The sequence below is a fragment of the Hippichthys cyanospilos genome, chromosome 11 (assembly GCF_059441005.1).
Source record: "Hippichthys cyanospilos isolate Australia breed blue-spotted pipefish chromosome 11, RoL_Hcya_1.0, whole genome shotgun sequence".
Lineage (NCBI taxonomy): Eukaryota > Metazoa > Chordata > Actinopteri > Syngnathiformes > Syngnathidae > Hippichthys > Hippichthys cyanospilos.
In genome coordinates, this window is record NC_142379.1 from 9,703,372 (window position 1) to 9,724,768 (window position 21,397).

General features: G+C 39.7%; 1 protein-coding gene across 1 annotated transcript; it reads left to right on the forward strand.

The window, feature by feature from the left end:
• Window positions 1–5,074: 5,074 nt before the first annotated feature.
• On the forward strand, window positions 5,075–19,204 carry egln2 (egl-9 family hypoxia-inducible factor 2). Its single transcript, XM_088428217.1, has 6 exons — window positions 5,075–5,358; window positions 5,849–7,274; window positions 13,823–13,942; window positions 14,547–14,683; window positions 16,795–16,862; window positions 16,947–19,204. Exons 2-6 carry the CDS (start codon window positions 6,075–6,077, stop codon window positions 16,997–16,999), a joined length of 1,578 nt encoding a protein of 525 aa, XP_088284343.1. The 5' UTR covers window positions 5,075–5,358; window positions 5,849–6,074; the 3' UTR covers window positions 17,000–19,204.
• Window positions 19,205–21,397: the final 2,193 nt, after the last annotated feature.

A 21,397-nucleotide genomic window follows, 5' to 3' on the forward strand; every position in this document is an offset into this window, starting at 1 on the left:
CATTCAGGACGAGGAAAACTGGGTAGGTAGAATCTAGACAGCGTCCCCTGTGGTCTGAAAGAGAAACATAATCGAAGAAAGTATTCATGCAGGTCGTAAAATAAAACACACGATGGCGCCAAAAATTCAAACATCAAGGATGATAGATAGATAGATAGATAGATAGATAGATAGATAGATAGATAGATAGATAGATAGATAGATAGATAGATAGATAGATAGATAGATAGATAGATAGATAGATAGATAGATAGATAGATAGATAGATAGATAGATAGATAGATAGATAGATAGATAGATAGATTCAAAGTAATGAGTAAGGGGCGTGAGCACACTTGGGTGCCTCTCAACCTCAAACAAAGGTTAGAAGTTTAAGTAAGCTTTACCTGTCGTTATTGTCGCATTTTGCAGCACAAGACATCTGCTGAAGGTTTCTTTACTTTAAGTTTTATTCAACAACAAAAATAAATGTACATAAAACAGTACATATCACAGATGTAAAATCCACTAGAAAAATTATAATAAAATATAAATGAACACGAAGTGGTAAAAATAAGATGAAGAACGGTGATTAAATGATTAAAATATATAAATAAATGTAAAAAAAGACAACAATTGTACAAATGAAAATAGTTCAAGGTTATTTCCTTGGAAAAGGTCACTGTATTTGCTTTGGGCTGGTTTCCACAGAATCAGAGGAGTGTAATAGTTCCAAGGATGAGGTCACATTAATGGTGGAAAACGTTTGATTTATCTTGGTCTCATTGTTTTACCCTACAAAACCCTGGCATCTGAAGCGGGGTGTGTACACTTTTTCTATCAACAGTTGATAAACAGTATGAGAGAGATATGTTGTGTATTCGCATGTCCTCTATGACGTGAGTTGGACGGTCACTTCCTGAGGGTCTTTTGTCTTTTTAGTAGGGCCTCTGGGACTTTGAAACAACTTTGCCTGTCTTACCTGATTGTTCAGTGTGTGAGGAGCACTATAGGGGCCTCAAACGGGAGCATGTGTGTGCACGTGTGTGTGTGTTGACAGTAGGGTCTTTCCAAGGGCCACAGCTTTGATGTGATTTACAGCTGACCTTGTGCTGGCTCTCACGCTACTGTCCCTGACACAATGGAACAGCAGGTGTTTGTACACACAACACATGTTGACAATTTGGTACAGGGATTGCTTTGCTAACACTTCAATAGCCATAGTGATGTCGCTTATTTGCCGCATCAGCGTCGAAAATGGAAATTCTTTATAAATTCATTATGTACTTCGGAGTCCCACTACTCTAAACATGACATTCTGTTCAATACTGCGTATGTGGACAATTGAATCAATTGAAAATCGAAACAATAAAACGACATCACAATTGCTCAACGCTAAGGTCACAACCAATCATGAAAAAAATGCAATGGTAGACATTACTAGAAACACCTTCTGAAGTTGAAAGAGAATTGATGTGGGAAAAACTACTAGGAATAAAAATGCTTATTCATTGACAACCTTGACAACCAGCAAAAGTTTTTTTTTTTCTAAATAAAACTAATCTTTTGGAATAAAGCAATCACAAAATATTAATGATGTCATATGAATTCATTCATAATTACAAAAAACTGGATTTGCATTTGTTGAGTTTTCAAATGTTCGAAAATATATATGTAAACCTTTTACTTATGATTATCATGTAAGGTTTAGTCACTTTAGCGTAAACATGTGTCGAGATCTCAAAGTTGTCATGTTAGTATATTTGACAAAAAGAATGCTGAATGTTTTGTCACATGGACACCATTGTCAAAATTGTGACACTTAGAAGTACACACATGAGGTCTATTTTTATTACAGTAACTTTATGCAACTATACGCTATTCAACACTTGTGTGATATTTTGTCCAATCCTTTGATTTTTACATCAGAGGCTTTTCCCAACAAAAGAGAAGCACTGAAAAAGACACTAGGGAGCTGAAATTTCACCCAGATGGTGACAACGTCAAAGTTCAACATGATACTAGAAGGAGTGGAAGAAAATGACGCAGAAATGTCCAAATGTTCAAATGTTATACAAGCTTTTAAAAAATAATTCTTAATTTTCTGAAAATGACACTTTTTACTTGATGATAGACATCAATATTGAAAATATTCTCAGTACACGGATATGGGGGGTCTGGTGACCGGATTTGCCATGGGTCCCCAAATGACCAAATATGCCACTACAGCAATCTACAACCACAAAAATAAACCTGTTGAATTAAATGCATATTTTACTGTTATAAAGTCAGAATGTTGGATTATACTTGTACATAAAGTGAGCTTTTAGACCATTGGAAGAGCCAGCAACAAAATGACAATGTCAGCAACCGCCTGGTCGTCCACCTTCCTTTGACACTCCACTGCCCTCTCAGCTTAATTGTGGTTGTGTGAAGGGGAAAGGAGGAGATGAAGAGGAGGAGGAGGAGGCGGTGTATACGTGCAGAGCTGCACTACTCTGGACGGCTCCAGCCAGCTGCGTAGGGAGCGCTGACCTTGCATGGCAGAGACAGTGATGTTATTCAGTTTGTGGAACAAACCTGATGAGGAAAAAAAGGAGATTTAATGACAGCGACGAAAAAGGGATAGGCCTATTCCTGCTTGGATAAAAGACCAAAACGTCACCATGCTGTTAAGTTGTGTCAAAGCACGTATTGTTGTGAGGCAAAACAGGATACAGGATGTATAGTAAAGCTCGTTGGGATTACTTAATAATGCAGGTGTGAGAATGTGCACGTTTGCAAGCTTGTTTTTTTTGTTTTTTTTTAATAATATGATGTCATGGTACACAGGAGCCTGATTGAGTTTGTCTACCAGTACAACAGCTTTGATGTTATTGAATTTGTCTGCCACCTGCATCACTTCTTATATATGAATGCACTATCAATAGGATGATGTCAGAGGAGGGTTAACAGCGTTGCCATTGTTACTGACAATTTTTGTTATTATTTGGCTGAAAACACGATTATCAGTGCATGTTTTTCACTAGGGTCCCTACATGGAATAATGAGGACGAGCTTCACCGCCAAAATCAATCATTCAGTGTTTCTCAGTATTGTGAATTGTGACTGACACACTTTAGGGCTGCGTTTCGCAGCGATTTTTTTTTCCTGTTGGGCTTTGCTTTCATTTATAAGTAATTGGTTCTGACAAATTGATGCGAACGACTCTTGAGTAGCTCAGAAGAATACCCTCTAAGTAAAATTTTAAAAATCACATTTTTCTGATAAAATCTGCATTTAGTGCTTCTGCCAGACATTGGTACAACTGTATGCCATATATGGTATATTTTCGCCATATCAACAGAAAAAGGTGAAAAAAAACAACATCCTAGTTAATCAGTACAGTATTTTGGTTATTTTTTGTGCCCTGTGATTGACATGACATGATACATTTCACTTCTTATGTTGTCTAAAGGGATGTGCTAAAACTTACCCATGAACTTCATGAGCACAGAAAATGGATGGCTAAAATGTGAAAATATAAACAGTAATTTTACAGTAATGGTAATTTCCAGTGTAGAAAAGTTTAATCAAATGCTAATCTATTTTCTCTATACCTGCTGAAAAAACGAATTCTGGTCCGTGTGTTGGCTGATGCTGATGTTGTATGGCAATCCTATATGTCAATACTTTTCTCTAATCCCTACGAATAAGCCAATAATCCTCACACCCTGAACCTAGCTTTACCTCGTTTTCTCCTACTTCTTATTTTGCGTACATGTGAACAATCTACAGTAGGTAATCCTAGAAATGCAATTTTCATCTTATTTGTGAGAAAAGTATAGCAAGTTGTATCAGCATGTCATGAAGGAGACTCTAGAGTAGAGAACTGGCATTTGGAACTCAGTGTCTGTGGTTAATCCGTTTGAGACATTTAAATCAATAAAAAATTAGTTCATGTACACGTGAGGAGGTTAGTTGGTAGGTCGGTAACTGCTTGTGCATATATGTGATTTACTGATTCGACAAGTTGTGCGTTAACTTGTGCACAGCGGACCCATGTTGACAAATGGATTCACGTTTTTAACAACGTTCTTGTGCATCTTCTAAGGCAGACTCGTATTTGGTGACCTCACAGGAGCGTTCTTCATCGTGAGAAAGGGCCAAATTCTGTGGCTCTTTTAAAATATAATTGTTTAGGACATAAGAGTTGACACAAAATTAAGTAAGTAAACATTGTTTATTTGTCATTTTTATGGTTTTATTTTGTCTATTCTTCATTTATCTCCTCATATTTATTTAATATACACCAATCGGTGCAGCGCTCTCAATTTTGCTGTAAACCAGCTATATAATGACAATGAAGGGATTCTATTTTATTATATCATTTTTCTAGTCTATTCTATTCTATAATGTCATGGGGTGTGTGCACCCTGCGTGGGGGAAAATGCTATGTTTTTAGCATTTAGCCAGGAAATAATTGTAGTATATTACAATACTTTTATTAGTTTTGATTAATTTTCATGTTATTATGAATAAATATTGATTCAGAACAGAAGAACTTGTGCTGAAACTCAGTTTATGTACATACATTTTATATAAACTTTTTAGAACTGTAACAGCAGTTGAGAGGTTGATTAAAAGCATACTTTGCCAGTTTAGCCATTTTTAGCAGTATAATTGTAGCATTTTCTGTTAAATTAGTTTTCAGCTCAGTACATTTGAAAACACCTTTTACAACTCGTCAACTAAAGATGACGTCAGATGTGCTCAAGCCTCAGATCATGACCAAATACAAATACCAGGTCTTTGAGTGTGGGCATGTGATATTAGCAAACTGAGCCGTGATTGGTTAATATAATAGCCGCGCGTACACGTGACGTCATTTTTTTCTACAGCAAATGACAAAATGGGTATAAAATAGTTAACAAAAATAACGTATGGACAAAATATCAACTTTTGACATCTAAAAATGGCAGAATTAGTCCAATATCCTTAAGATAAATAAATTAATTGGTAGGTCATCGGTATCTGTAGTAGGCGGTCCTGTTGGCCGTAGTAGTGGGCGAATGGTGTGGTCACATGGCACACGCGCGTGGTGACAAGAGGGAGTGGACGTGGGAGTTGGGGGAGGGAAGAGAAGAGGACAACATCGGGTCCTCCACTCTTGGAGACACCCGCACGAGCGAGGAACGTCCCGGGCATCTCTCCCCGTGCCTCGGTGTTCCCGCGACGACCCCGACTCGTTCCTTCCATCAGCTTGAGTGTTTTGAATATACGTGGGAAAGAAGGAACGAGGACACTGTGTGGATCGGAGTCGACAATTCCGGAAATAACATGCGTACACGCAGCCTGTCACGTACGCGCAGGAGTGGATTTGCATTGCTGTGGGCTCAAGTAAGTGATAGCGCGTCAGGGTCTCTACGTCTCGCTGTATTTGATTTCAAACTCATAAATGTTCTTTCTCTTTCCTTATTTTTTTTTGGACTGAAACTACTATATTTATGTAACATGATTAAAAAAAAAGAACGTGATGACCAAAAGTTAAGCCGAATGATGATGACGTTAACACGTTGAACAGTATTATGTTTAATCTAAATATTTCTACAGGCTGAATGAATAATTGCACATTTTTGCTTGTATTGATCAAATGGATGAGTATATATATGATAACCAATTTAAACACTACTTTGATTAACCTATCAGTAATCATTGTTGAAATAAGCTTGTTCTATGACTGGGTGTGAGACAAACGTGTGCAGAGGGCTTCAATATCGGTAAAAACTGAAACTTTAACTGTACCTCATCATTTATTGACTGCTGTATGACAAATGACCCGGGCTTTGCTATTAATAGGGCTAAACTTGTCTCGTTTTACTCCTCACAGACACACAACATGGCCTCAAAATGTTTCTGCGAATAATGCAAGACGCTCCGCAGCATTTTTCTGTTCAGTGTAACAGATGATGGTTGCCGCGAAAGGAGAAAAAAACAAGGCTCGGACATGAAAGTGTTTGCATCAGAGCTCTTCTCCGTCAGACGACCCAGCGGCTCAGCTAAAAGATGAAGGGCGGACGTGGGCTACGTGCACATCCAGCGCGTGAAGAGATGAAATGGAGACTTTGGGAGGCACGGACCTCTTAAAGCCAAGCTCTGCCTCCCGCATATCGGTAGCAGCTCCAGCATCTCGGGAAAGGAGGATCAGCAGCCAGCAGCTCGCCCCTACACCAACCGAGATTGTGTACACGCACCCGGCAGACATGGGGATCAACAGCCTGCGCGGGGCACCGGTTAGGGGTCCGAATGCAGATGAGTTTCTGGTAGGTCTAGCCTCCCACAGCGACCCCTGCGGACTTACAACCCCGACCAAACAATGTAGAACTGGCGTGCCGCTTCACAATGGTGGTGTAGTGTCGCTGTCTGTGGAAGGAACTCCTGCAGGCACTCTGGCCCATACACCAAACCCAGCACTAATGAAGGGTACCTCGGGGACCTCGATGTATCCCCTCACCAGCAGAGCCTGTCTGTTGGAGAACGCGGACCCCGCTATGATAAGAAGGATCAACAATGACCTAAGAGCTAGACAGCAGCAACAGAAGAGGAGAAGCGGGGAGAACCGTGACTTAGGTTCTGAGACTCCTTCCGTGTCAACTGTGCTTGGGGATCCGGCGGACACAGTTCTTACTTCGGTGGAATCCGACTTGAAGCGAAGAAGATTGTCTGACGGAAGTATCGCTCACAATTTCTCAGGTGCTAGACTGAAGGCTGATTGCAGCAAGAGTTGCTATGGTGACCAGGTGACGACCACTCCGTGTGTGACTCCCCAGACACCCTTCAACACGACGGTCCCGCTACATCAAATTATCCAGCGCAACATATATCAGCCGGTCACCCTCGGGCCTCCATATGACTGCAGTCAGACCTCCCCCGTGGAGGCTAACGGAATCCCAACCCCTCCGCCGTCAGAGGTGTCTGCCTGGTCAGCTGAGCGTGTAGCTCTCCAGTACATTGTGCCCTGCATGAAATACTACGGCATTTGCGTTAAGGACAATTTTCTCGGCCCGGCGTTAGGCGAACAAGTATTGGAGGAGGTCGAAGTCTTAAATCAGAACGGAAAATTCCGGGGCGGCCAGCTGGTGAGCCAGAGGGGCATTCCCTCTCGGAGCATCCGAGGTGACCAGATCGCCTGGGTGGAAGGACACGAGCCCGGGTGTAAGAACATTAGGACTCTTATGTCGTTCATCGACGAGGCCATCATGCATAGTGCGGCCAACGGACAGCTGGGGGAGTGCGTCATTAATGGTCGAACTAAGGTGAGTGTTATGCTGAGTTTATGCATTTGGAGTTTGATCGTGGTTGTGCACTGTCATTCATTTATTACTTCACCGTAAACTGGTTTGAAGTTCATCTTGCACACTGGGCAGATTATTTTCTTCCCCCCTTGGCCTTATGCCAACAATTAGGCTTGCCCCAACCAGTGCCCTCATCATGCTGGCACCCAGAGGAAGAAAAATTCATGTGAAGCTGTATCGCTTTATCTGTGGCTTTGGAGGCACTACTATCCTTTTCTTATGTTTGAGTATGCTGACATAATACTGCACGAGGAGTCAATTTCTTTCCTTTTGGGACTGATTTATTGCACTCTAAGTAACTCTGAAGGATATATATACATCCACAAATGAATAATGCTTAGAGGAGCAACATGACAATATCCCCAAATTGACAGCCTGTCAAAATGCTAAATCATTTTGGAATGGGCATTTCAACCAGAGTAAATGCAAACAGAGTTCTGAAAATGGCATGATAGGCTCTTGGGGGTTTGGGTTTGGTTTTTGCATCAGGAAAAAATACGCTTTTGGGTTTTTGTGTGACGCCGTATGTAGAAATTTAGCCCAAAAACGCCTTGAAATTGGAGCAAAACAGTATAACCTGGTTTCAGGCTGGGTCATGTCTCCCTTTTTTCTCGTCATTCTGCACAATTAAGATTTCAATCAATTTGAATGAAATTAATACTCCAAAAATAATCCCTGTGAAGAATGATCAGACACCAATAATGTATATGGACTTTAAATCAGTTTTAATTGTCACATTTTAATTACTAATTCATAGCTTTTGCTCAACTTGCTTGTATGCCAAAATTAAGTAGTAAGTCTTGTAAATCTGCATTCTGCCCCCAGTGGAAAAGGCTCCTTAACAATTTTCAAATTGTAAGGACAAATTAATAGAAGTGATATGATTTGTTGCCTGGCTCTAACCTGGTACACTCTCAACCCTTTTTTTCGTCCAATAAATGGGTCGTATTTCTACTGTTGCTGACTATTGTAAATTGTTAGAAGTGACTTGATCAAGTGATTGTTGATCAATATTGGTATCAGACAGCGCACTTGGCTGCAATATCAGTATTGTATCAGAAATGAATATGTTGTATCGAGACACCCCTACAAAGTGTGTTCGAAGATGGAAAATAGCAATGAAGGTACTTGAATACGTTAAAGGTATTTGAATATTTTGAAAGGTACGTGTAAATATGTTCCAACGTGTTTGCTGGTCAAAGCTATTTACTCCACATTGGCAGATCCATATTTTTATTGTTTACCAATGTGTTTTTTTGTACCTTTATTTATGTTAATGCAGTCAAGAGATTATAAAGTGAGAGATTATTTTTTAAATTTAATTAATTGATCTAGTCTAATTATGGCTTGCTACATTATCGTCTTTGTTGCAATTATTAGCTTTGGCTGCAGATGCAGCTGGGTGCAGTTTATTTTCCAACATCCAACAACTCAAGCACAAGAAGATAAAAACAGATTTAAACAGAATACAGAAAGCAAAGTTAGACATTAAAAAATGAGATAAACTAACTAATTAATTAATTAAAACAACACTTTTAGCTATGATTGTAGTTAATTGATCACAATTAAGCTGTCAGTCTGACACCACTGTTAAACACATCCGTTCTCCATAACTCTTATGCTTATCCGGGTCATCGGCGAGCCTATTTCAGCTGACTTTGGCTAAGAGGTGTGGTCTGGTTAACAGCCAATGGCAGGGTTTGAGCAGATCATCTAAAAATTGGTTGGAATACCTTTCCACCAATTGTCACTTGTCTCCATGTTTGCTACAGTCCTTACTAGCACCCAACAACCTGGTTCAGCACATCTGTGTTAGACCAATCATAACATCTAAACCCTTGCCCCCTGTCTCGCCATTTACATAAGACCACGGCCATGTTTGGACAGTGTCACCCTCCCTTCGACGACCCTTGCTGCCCGTGCCCTACTTTGCGGTCAGGTGTACATGGACAGACAAGTGTAGCAATACAAGATGGCTCAGATGGTTTTATACATAAGTCTTCTAAGTACTTTGGTGCATTGCCAGGTTTCTACAATGTCCTTGTGAAAGATTGTGAAAAGGGGTGCGATCGGACGGAGGTCACTGCCCAATTTCTTTTGACTTTTTCTGGCTTCTTCACCTCTTCGTCAGAAAACAGCTCACTTTTTTGAGTAGTTGGAGATTTTGCCAGGGGTTTCCTTGGCAACAGACCCATACAGAGCAGAGCTCTGTTATCTGAAAAATATGCACAAACAGCAACTCCAGCAAATCCGTCATATTAATATGCCCCTACTCAAATTAATCAGTGCTGCATGATTGATTTTGGTCACCATATGCGGTTTTGTAGTCATCAGTTATCTAGTGATTGGGGAGCCGTGCAGCAGAATTTGTGCCATTCCGAGAGCCTCTGCTGCAGCAGCTCGTCCTCAGATGCCCTATCGGCGCTCAGTAGTGCCACCATTCCGGTCGAAGCTGGTAGTAACAAGACTTAACAGTTGTTACACAACTTGCAGCTATAGATGTTTTATTTTGATGTGAGCTCTGTCCCTTGAGAAGAGAGATAAAAAAAAAAAAAAAAAAGTCAAGTATTTTTTGACAAGGCATGCTTCTTCCAACTGTAGACTGCACGACTGGTCGCAATTTTCTTATCTGCACTGATCATATTTTTTGTCGTCTAATATCTTTAGCATAATTATGCAATTTAGGTGTGGCAGTGTGTTGTCATGGGGTCCAATTTATTCCACTTTAGTTGGATTTCCCCTGCCCATTAGGATTCATTGATAAAGGATTAGTAGTATATGGAATTATATTGAATTTGGGGCTGGGTATTAAACCTAATTAGTTAGATGTAATCATTTAAAACATTGATATTTAGCAAAAGTGTCTGCATGCTGGATGGGAGGTTTTCAAGACATATTTACAACAAATAGTCACTACTTCATTGTGGCATTTAAAAGAATAATCCGCAAATTTATACATGGTCTTCTATTTTCATCTCTTTTTTCTGCTCCTGAACATGGCTTCCCACCCACAACACAAGCTTATCAGGGTATGTTTAACACAATGAAACCCAATCAGTGTCCAGTCCAGGGTCGGATTGACCTTTGTTTTCCAACCTCCAGCAACTCATGCACAAGCAGCCCAATGTATAAAATATGGATCTTGCATAGCAATATGGATTGGCATAAAGAAAGCATAAAGTTAGAGCTTGATAATAAGCGAGAGTAAAAAAACATAATGCTTGAATTCATCGTAAATTAGACTGTAATTCATTGATCACAATTAATCCGTTATTTTGATCACCCTTGTTGCTACAGTATGCATGAACCCTCTTGAGTTTACATTTGTTTTTGTGTAGAACTGCATGTTCTGCTTGACCACCCGTCATTGGATCGGCTGGCGCACGTTAGCATCACTGGCGTTGTTCGTCCGGGCACGCATTGCTTGATGCCAATTAGAATTTAATTTACTGTGGGCCCTGATCTCAGTAGAGATGTGACGTGAGTTGAGGATCGTAGATAGTATCTCAACATGCTGTGTCACGCTGTGTGACATTTGTTTGTGCATATGCGCGCGTGTGTGTGTGAGTGAATGCGTGTGCACGCACTTCAGGCTCCTCGAAGTCATTTGATTGCTTGTGTGAAACTTGTATGTGATTCACTACAAATGCTAAATAGGTTGCTGCATGCAAATATTTGTACTTACACCAATATATTTACTTGTTTAACTGCAGACTTTGAATACTCGATTCACCTCTGATCTTATGACATCCGTGCATAATATTTTTATGTAACATTTGTTTTCATGTAACATGTTTATGCTGCAGGCGAGGGACGCACTGTCTGCTGGTGTATTACGTTAATTGTGCTTGATAACAGTGCGGTTATCAAAACCCTGCGTGCATCATCTTTTCACATGTACTGGGGAAAAGCATCAGTATTTTGTATATATTACAATTTAAACATATTCTTACTAGCACTTTTATTTCCAGTGCTTTCTGTTTAAAAAAATATCAACTACATTGTTATGTGCACCTTGCAACATCTAATGAGATCCAGTCAAGCAAAAATGTCTCATAAAGATAGTAGGTCTGTAACTAGAGATTATTATACTAATTTATCAATCTATCAGTTATTTGGTTGATAATCGATGAAATTATTAAATAAAATATATTTTTATTTTACAACTCTTTTACATGAGCACTGCAGAGATTTTATAATTTGGTTGCTTTTTTGTTTTGTTATATGTCAGAAAATTGGCAAAAATGTTGATTATTGATTTCTAGAGTAAAAGCAAAGGTTTGTAAAATAACCTATTCTGATTCAACTCAATTCTTTTATTTGCTTTTATAGAGGACTAAAAATAGGAATATTCACTGTCAAAGTTGAAATTCTGAGCATTCTGGACAATTTTAAGTCTCAAAACAATCGATTATTGAAAAAAGTGTCAATTTATTTGGTAATTGCTTAGCTATTGATTAATCAATTAACTGTTTCATATCTCAAGGATAGTAATCCACAATTTTGAATAACAACATTTAACAGGTCTTTGTGAATCTGGGTTTGTAGCATGCTGTCAGGTAGAACTGCATTGTATCTGATTTCTACATAAACATTTGAATTCAATGTGATTTCAAATATATGCCTAGGCTTTTGTTCTCATGAGCATTCAATTAATGGATAGATTTAAAACATTGCCTCCATAGCTAAAGGTCCAGAGTTTGAATATGGGTTTAGGATGGAGTCAAGGCTTCCTCCCACAATGCAAATGTGTTGAAGACTCTTGTTTAAATGTGCTCTAATGTGTGCCGAGTGTCTATTCTTGTTTGTATGGCAGGCTCCCGCTCAACACTAACTAAGGACGTGCCATTGAAATAGAAGGATGGATGATTTTAAACATTTATGAAGTCCATAGGCAGTTAACGAGTAACAGAAGTTCATATTCACTTGGCTGAGAAGGAGAAACATGAGTTGGATGCCCTTAAGTCCCGCCTCACTTAAAACCACTGACAGGTGTCGAGTGTGCTAGAAAGCTTTGTTTTGATTTCCTCAAGGCAGTAACGCTTGTTTGTAGCGCAGCGTCGATGTCAAGCAAGCCCGGTCGAATCGATATTGCAACCGCGCGGAACCTGTTAGTCATGAATGACTCACGACTGCAGTTCAGGTGAAGTGACGCACAGAGCATCCAGCGTTTCCACCCGGAGCAATAGAAGTTGACAAAGGTGACAGAACCTTCATTTGTATTCTGCTGCTCCCTAAACCTAGCTACAACTGTATATACACATATGTTTAAATTTATGAGCACTAAACTGCAGACAAGTGGCATTCGTTGACACCTACATGGTTTATCGGGAAAAAAAAAAAAAGGGAAACATTGCATTGCATTATTGCATAGCAAATTTAATATAGTCTACCACTGCTAGCTAGAATAGAATGCCCAGACACAGACTGACAAAATCTGTTTAACGGTTGCCTGTAATTAACCAGGTCTTAACCTGGGCAGGGTAAACAGTAACATCAGGAGCGCAATCAATGCAGGAATTTACATAATAATGTTGTTTGATATTGCAGTTGTTGTGCCTTTTGCAATTTTGCCTTATTTACTTCTTTTTATCTGCCCTCTAACATGCTACTCTATCTTTCCATATCAGCCCAACTGGCAGAGGCAGACAGTCTTCCCACAGAGCCTGGTTCTGTTTTAAGTTGTCTACCTTAGATGGAGTTTTTCTTTGCCTCCGTAACCAATTAGTTCCTTGTACTTGCTCTGTTTAAATAAAATTGACTTACCTGTGTGACCCATTACATTAGCAATAGTCTACAATCTACAATCTAATGAAACGTTTCTCCCAAAACAAATTTCCCCCTGTCAAAAATCTAAAGAGGCGTAGTTTCCTTGCGTTGCTGCTGGCTATCACCATTCAGCATCTCGCCCTGCTGCCGGCCTGTAAAACAGTCTGCTGCAGTGATGTTACCCGCTTAGACAGCGGAGATATTTGGAAATCTCAGAAATATGATCTTGTTTCTGTAGCCTGCACTCATGGCACCCACTCTCGCAGTTTTTACCTCACGACAGGGTTTAAGGCATTTGCCGGCACTTTGGTGTTGGAATGCGCACTAACTTGAGAGCGGTCGCACAGGTCTCGATCCCCAGCGAGAGCTGCCTCACTGGCTCAAAAACATGGGCGTCAAGTGGGGGAAATGCCAGCGTGAGACCATTGTTTCGATTGTGGATTTCAACATGTAGATCGGTGTTGACCAACTGCTGAACTTCCACCTATTTCTGTGGTAATTGGCTATGTTACATTAGACATGCAAAAAGAGCCAGCATGAAATCTCTGAAGATGTTTGTTACAAGCATAAAGGCCCTTGATGCTTGGCACAATTAAGGCGGTTTCATGCTGAGATGCGTTTCTTAGACAGAGCGCCTCTGATACAATACTATTATAATCCATTGTATAAAGCCACTAGTTTGTTGTTTTCCTTCATTGTGCCGAACCACCAAAATAATCATCCTGTTTCTTCCATTTTAGGCCATGGTTGCCTGTTACCCAGGTAAAGGTGCAGGTTATGTCCGCCATGTGGATAACCCAAACGGTGACGGGCGCTGCATCACATGCATCTACTATCTCAACAAAAACTGGGATGTTAAGGTATGAGAATGAAATGAACCTCCACTATCTACGGTTGGATAAACGCTGACCATTGGATTTGTAATAGCGTATAGATGCCACTTAACATCTGCTAACCTCTTAAAACAAAGTATAACATAAGAAAGGGGTTATACTTGTATGATGTTGACAGGAGTTCAAATGTTCAGAAGCTACGAAGTAAAAAACTGACCAGTATTCTGTCTGTATTGGTTAGTGATTATTCACTGAGGCCTGTAAACAACACAGATAAAAAATAATCACAAAAGAACTAATATAGCTAGCAAGCCTAACAATCATTTACCCATATTACATAAAAACTTCATTCAGTAGCTACTTTCTTACTTTAAAATAGCATAAGCTAGGTATTAGCCTAAATAACGTGTTAGAATAAAATGATGCTAGCACTTGACACATGGGGTAAGTGTTAAATTTTGTAACTCATTTATATATATGTAACTCATTTAACATTTATATTTAGTAATAAACATTGGCGAATATAAAATAAGTTGTAACATAAAGTAAGTTGTAACGGCAAAGTAGACTCAAATTATTACAAGCTGTGTGGAAATATGTGTACACAAAATGTATTTTTTTTTATTCATAGACACAAGGAGGGGTGTTGCAGATCTTCCCCGAAGGCAAAAAAGTGGTCGCAAACATCGAACCCTTGTTTGACCGGCTGCTCATCTTCTGGTCGGACCGCCGCAACCCTCACGAAGTCAAACCGGCCTACGCCACTCGGTGAGCTTCAACCTGGAACATTTATAACATTGATTTTCATTCACGTCACTGAACAGCTTAGCTGGGGGGCGAGGTGGGTCAGAGGCAGGAAGTATGTATTTCCTGAAAGTGGAGGGGGGGGGGGGGGCATACCGGTGGGGAGGAAGGTTCAATTGCAGGGCTCGTGCTGGAGAGGCGCACACACACGAGAGACAGGAATAAACAAAGAAGCCCCCCAGGAGTAAGGACGCGTTGTTGAAATTAACCCCTCGCTGACTGAAACATCAGCTTGCGCTCCATTCGTGTCTTAAAGCCAGAACAAACGAATACTGTACTGTGGACCCTCTGAGGTCAAACAAAAAATGTTACAGGGGTCTTTGTCCATTTGTTTAGGTTTGAAAACTAATTTGATCATCATAAAAGGAGAAACCAAAACAATTAGTTCCATGCTAGTCATGGAAAAGTTGTATATAAAAGATTTTAAGTAACACGTCTTAACATAACATACATGGTGGTTCTGGTAGTTCGGCGGATAGAATATGGGTGACACTTTTGTGGCCCATCAGACTCACTACAGCAGTGGTGTTTTATTTACATTTTACAAATACATTTTAAGTGTGTTGATCACACATTTACCAAGATTTGATATCAGAAGCCGGCAAAAACTGTTCAAAAGAGATTTGGAGAATAAGAAAATGTTTGTTTTTCTTTTTGGCTTAAAGACAATTTTGGTATTTTAGTCAGACACCTGAAGTCACATCCGCATTTCAAGGGCCACAAAAAGTGAGGTGGCGGGCCGGATCTGGCCCCCGGGCCTTGACTTAGACACCTGTGCACTACAGGGTAGGACTGGGCAATATGGCCAAAAAAACAATGTTTTTTTTGTTTTTTTTTTCAATCATTCTGGACCATCACTATTTTAGTCGAAGTAATAAACCCAATAAACATTTATTTAAACTGTTTTTTTTTAATAAGAAAATACAGCTAATGCTAAACGGTCAGACAACAATACAACAAAGTGGCACCATTAAGTAGTTTGTTACCATTGTAAACACATCTTGTAAACCCATCTAGCCTTCTGCCAATTGAGAAAAACCTCAGTTTTATAATCTTATATTTTAAATCATCCATTTTTAAATTGGTGAATTCATCAACTTAATTTGATCAAGTGAACTTGCTTATTCACTGAGGTCTATAATCAATCAATGCCAATGCATGTGGACAACAAAGATTGGATTTTTTTCCAAATGCGATTCAAACCGCTAGTGTATCTGGCCTTGAATCTAATTCATATCCAATCTTTTATCAAGCGACTTCAATCTAAATGGCCAGTCACATTCATCCAACTCACACGCAACAAACAAGCGACAAACGTAACAGTTCTGCCCTCAAAAAGGCGGGAGCAGGTTGTGAAAATTAAAACAACAATATTGGACGAGGTAAAGACAACTCAATGAAGGGAAAACGAGGTGGAATATAATTTTTCTCCTTAAATTTAACAGATTAGAAATATTCTGGCTCCGGTCTGACAGCCATTTTAATATCGCCAGGTACTTACGTAAACACTAAGGTTAAGCACGCTCCCTATGTAACAGTATCCTCAAAACGCATGCAGGACAATTTTGGGCCATTAAGTGTTCATACTCAGGTCACATCCAGGTCACATTTATTTGAAAATGTGAACAATCACATGCCTTCCCCTCAAAGTACTGATAGGGTTTGCCTTTCTGTCTTTGCAATATTTGAAAATTGCTTCATTTTATCACTTTATTTTTCCACTCTTTTTTTAATTGGAAATGATATTGATATGGATATTTTTAATTGATCTATTTTTAAAGTCATCTTACCCGACTTGGTCGACATTTTTCCAGCCTTAGATTTATTGCACTGCTAGTCAATACAGGGGTGGATATATTCTAGTGTGATACATGTTAAATAAAATCAAGGTGAAGATTGTCAGAATGGTCTCTCGAATCCTTCGATTTTTCTGGATGTGGCTCTTTGAGGAAGAACTTTTAACATCCCTGCCTCAAACTAACACGTCACTCAACAAGCTGGTTTGTTCGATTATTCTGCTACAAGTATCCTAAATAAGATACTTCCTAATAATTCAATCCTTGTTTGTCTTCCAGCTATGCCATCACAGTCTGGTACTTTGATGCCAAAGAGCGAGCAGAAGCAAAAGAGAAATACAGGCTAGGTGAGCAGAAGCCTTGTTAATTCCCTTTTTAATCACTCGGGTTGTATCGTGACAAATGTGCTTCTTCTCTACCTGTGTCCATAGCAACAGGACAGAAAGGTGTGCAAGTGCCTGTCAGTCAGAACAGCAGGACATGAATCCCTGCTAATCACCGGAGAGCCAGCATGAAAGCACCGTGTGCCTTTCTGAGCTCTTAATGGATGCCGTAAAAGGAGTTAAGGGAGTTAAACTGTCACTCGCTTGTGCGGAACGGACCGCGCTGCTCTGCTAAAGGTCAGCCCCCAGTCCTCCCCCATGGAAAGTGAAACGTTCCTGTTCTTTTAGACATCTCGCGAAATCCTCAATGAGGACAGTTAACTGGAAAAAAAGAACTCCAGTCTAGTTTGTTTGTTTGTTACTTTGCCTGAAAATCCTATTTTCCCTCCAATTCAAACAACAAGAATCCGATCGGAGAGACACACAGAGCACTGATCTTCAACAAGACTTTTTGACCCTGCGATGATGTCCTGCATAGATGTGAAATGACCGTTGTGGAGAACTAAAGCCCCTTTCGCACCGCCGGAACTCTTCCGCTGTACGCTGCCAGTGTGAGTTCCAAACACGGACAGAGCACCGACTGAAGCAGATTTGCGTCCCGACAATGTGAATCCGAACTCCGCTACGTTTGGCGCTCAGTCCGTGTATTCTTTCTATAGCTTATTCAGTTCATCACCCTGCTTGTCATGCACCATTTTAGTTAGCGTCTCTTGTTAGACAGCAGCGGGAGTGTAAATTCTCCCCAACTGCATCAAGTCATCAGTCCAACTTAATTAAGCTACCGCTGTCCTTCGGTGTGAGCGCAAACTCGCGGGCCGCTGGCAAGGAACTTGGCACCCGGAACTCCCGCGACCAGGAACTCAGAGTTCCTGGACCGTTTGGTGTGAAAGGGGCTTCTGAATACTTTACAGTGAGGAAAAGATGGTACCCCTTCAACCAGTACTCACCATCCACACTAAACGGAATTTCCCAATGCGAATATTGGAACAGAAGCTAGCATAAAATTCCATTTTCCCTCGATTCAGCGCGACAGGTGCGAGAAGGAATACTTTTCACTTGACACGTAAAAGTGATGTGGACACAAAACAGGGTCTCATTTAAGTGTGTTGTGTGCGTGTGAATGTGTGGGTGTGTATGCGAGTCCACTCGTCCCTCATATTTGCTCTAACACAAGAAACGTACAAAATGTAGATGCCTACCAAATGCAGAGAGACATGCAAAGATAACTAGAGCTACAATAACATTAAAAAAAAAAAAGTTATCCACTCACCGGCAACACATGAGCATGCATGTAAAACAATACAGAATTTTATTGACATGAAAGGTACAGATGAGCCCAAAATTATCCACACCTAGGCAAATATTAAGGGCATTTCTATTTTGGTGAAATAAGCTTACATTTTGACAAAATGCTCCTTGGTCATTAATATCCTTAGTTCCACGGTGTCAATTTCAACCCAGTTTGGGCATTTGAAGTTGACACAGATCAAGCATAAAAAGCTCATTCAATAAAAGAATAAAATAAAAATTCTTACAGATGACCTAAAATAATATGTTTCGCTTTTTTCTTGTTATTCCCTGCCAGGAGATGCTTGTTCATTATAGAAAACAAATTTGGATATGAATATTTTGGGGTTCAACTAATTATTAATGTGGAAAATGCATGTACTGCACAGTAAATAAAAGCTTTTCACTATTCGCCCCGCTAATGCAACCAAAATGAACAAAAATAAGCATGTACTTCTCAATCGAAAGTGATGACGATTATAATACAATTATATACAGTACAAGTATAATACAAATTGTATTGGATCCCATCACAATGTGCATGTACTGAGTTGATTTGCTAGTTAATAGCATAACTATCAACAAAAAATCTTTATCTAGAAAAATTAAAATACAAAGCACAGGTTTGAGCACACACAAAGTGTATGTGAACTGCAGCGTCTACTGCCTGCTTGTGTGTGTGCGTGCGTGCATGTGGGTAAGCGTGTACGTTTTTCAATGGATATTTGCACACGTAATAGATCTACTGTCTTGACGATAGTTACAGTTGTTTGTGTTAGCCTGGTTAAAAAGGTTACAACAAAAAGCACTTTATTGAGTGAATTTAATGAGTGTAAGGAAAAAAAAAAAAGAGCCAGATAAAAGATTATGCTTAACTGGCTGCGGTCGTTGAAGAAAATGCAATAATGCCTGTTTTGATTTTTGTTTTTTAACGCTTGAAAACAATCAATCCAATTGTGAAATACTGAGAATATGAATATTAAAAAAAGAGCGAAAAATAAAGACTAATATCGCCTCCATGTTGTGATTCTTGTGGTTCTTACACAGACACTGTTACAAAATGATCAAGACGAGCAAACACGGGCAAATGACCTTTACCTCATTTTTGTGTGAACACACTTCCCTGTATAACCCCTCAGCTCCAAAAGAGCAAACTTGGCTTCCTTGATTTAAAAAAAAAAAAAAAAAGGAAGAGCTGAACCGCAATTAAAAGCAAGTTACACTTGTGAATTACCGTAAACTGTTGAAATGTTGACATAGTGGGACTCAAACGGTTCTCACTGACAAAGGAAGACACACCAGTGAGTATACTGGAATGAAAACAAACAGCTGCTACATCAGATGAACAATTTGCTCTAACATGCTGCTACATTTGGCAAGGTGCTGCACTCTGAGATGGCGACAATGCATCATGGGACTCACTGGTCCAAAGGTAATTAACACATCAGCTACGTTAGTCTTCAGAGGCCGTTGAAGGTTCAACCTGCGTGTTGTTTTGAGTGCACTTTAAAACAAACTATATCATTGTACAGTTTATCCAAGTGTGAAGACGTTGTGAAGTTCTCAACATTAAATAATTCTGAGCACCCCTTTTCATTTTTAACAGTATGCTGTATTTGAGTCATTCTTAAACAGGACAATTTAGAAACCAAATATTTGATGACATGCAGTGTTTGGCACCACAATTAGAGCTACTCTATTTTGAACATTTTCTTTTACACACAAGTAAAAGACAAATCAATGCCTTGTTTTTCTTCAGTGAGCCAATTGATACGTCAGGGGTTCCCGACTACCGGTCCGTGACCTGGTACCGATCCAAAATAATAATTCCCATTTATAAGTATTATCTAAGGATGAAAGATATTTTATTTTGAAACTCATTTTACTTTGAAAACTGACCAGATTCTCTTGGATTCTTGAGCCAAATTTCACATACAAAGTAGCAAAAGGAGTAAGAAACAAATTTTTTTTGGGAAGGGGTAAAGGCCCAGTGAAAAGACGGGAGAAGAGCCTACACTTTTAAAGAAAAAGAACACTTTAACGGGCAATACCAGGAATCCTACTTGATGTAATGATTTATCGATGGCACTTCCAACACCCTGTGTGCCAGTGGTCTGTTGTGCCAATTGATTTTCAATCTTCAATTATGTACTCCATTTAATGTTTTTTTTCCAGCCAAATACAAGTGCGACACATTTTTGGATGAAAAACACACTTGCCATCTGTGTCTGACTAATTAAAATTTAGAAATACATTCGTAGTGGTTCCTCCAGGCATAGTTTATCAAGTAACTCCAGAAGGTAGTTTGTGCAACATCAGCCTGTTTAATTTCTGTTTCATCTGCTAGGAAAATTGTGCCACTAATGACGATGCGCACCCGTACGAAACTTAAACAGTTAAAGGCATGCAGTGTTTTGCAAAAGAGTCACTTTAATCAATTTAGCATGTTCCAATTCATTTGCTCTTAATTTGACAAGAAAGGTTTACTGTTGCTGCTACGGCATTAATCTGCAGGAACCCTATTAAAATCTCATGTACCCCCTTCATGTACAGACAGGGGTACACATTTAAGAACAATCCATCCATCCACTTTCTAGAGCTGTTTATCCTTACCAAGTTTGTAGGCTTGCTGGTGCCTATCCCAGCTGTCTTCAGGCAGTAGGCGGGGCTGGTTGCCAGTCAATCGTAGGGCACAGAGGGATGAACAACCATCCACACACCCAATCCCACCTAAGGACAATTTATAGTATCCAATACACCTGCCATACGTGCTTCTAGAATGTGAGAGGAAGCTGGAGTGCCCAGAGAGAACCTGCATGGGCTCGGGGAAAAGATGCAAACTCCGTGCAGGAAGGCCAGAGTGACGTGGTTTTGACCTTGGGACATCTGAACTGAACCACTCTGCCACCGGGCCGCCCCCATTTAAGAACCACTACTCTCAAAGGCTAAAAAGTTTTGTTTGTTTGTTTGTTTTTTGGGGGTCCGGGGCAGTTGACACATTTGTATGTTATCTTGAGTGAAGTTTACTATCATTTTAATTGTCCGTAATAAAAAAACTGAATGTTTTAACTATGGCAAGTGTTTAAAAAAAAACGATGTGTAATTTGGCCATCAAGAAGAAGTTACAAGTTACATATTTATAATATGTAGAAAATGCTTTTAAAAATTCACTGTTGCTTTTTTGTCTCTAGAATAAACACAACACGGCATAT

Bases quoted from the DNA above. Each gene is read 5' to 3' on its own strand.
- egln2 (XM_088428217.1), top strand. From the start codon at position 6,075: ATGGAGACTTTGGGAGGCACGGACCTCTTAAAGCCAAGCTCTGCCTCC. The intron at 13,943-14,546 runs GTATGAGAATGA...TTTTATTCATAG, and splicing joins ACAAAAACTGGGATGTTAAG to ACACAAGGAGGGGTGTTGCA. The intron at 16,863-16,946 runs GTGAGCAGAAGC...CTGTGTCCATAG, and splicing joins AAAAGAGAAATACAGGCTAG to CAACAGGACAGAAAGGTGTG.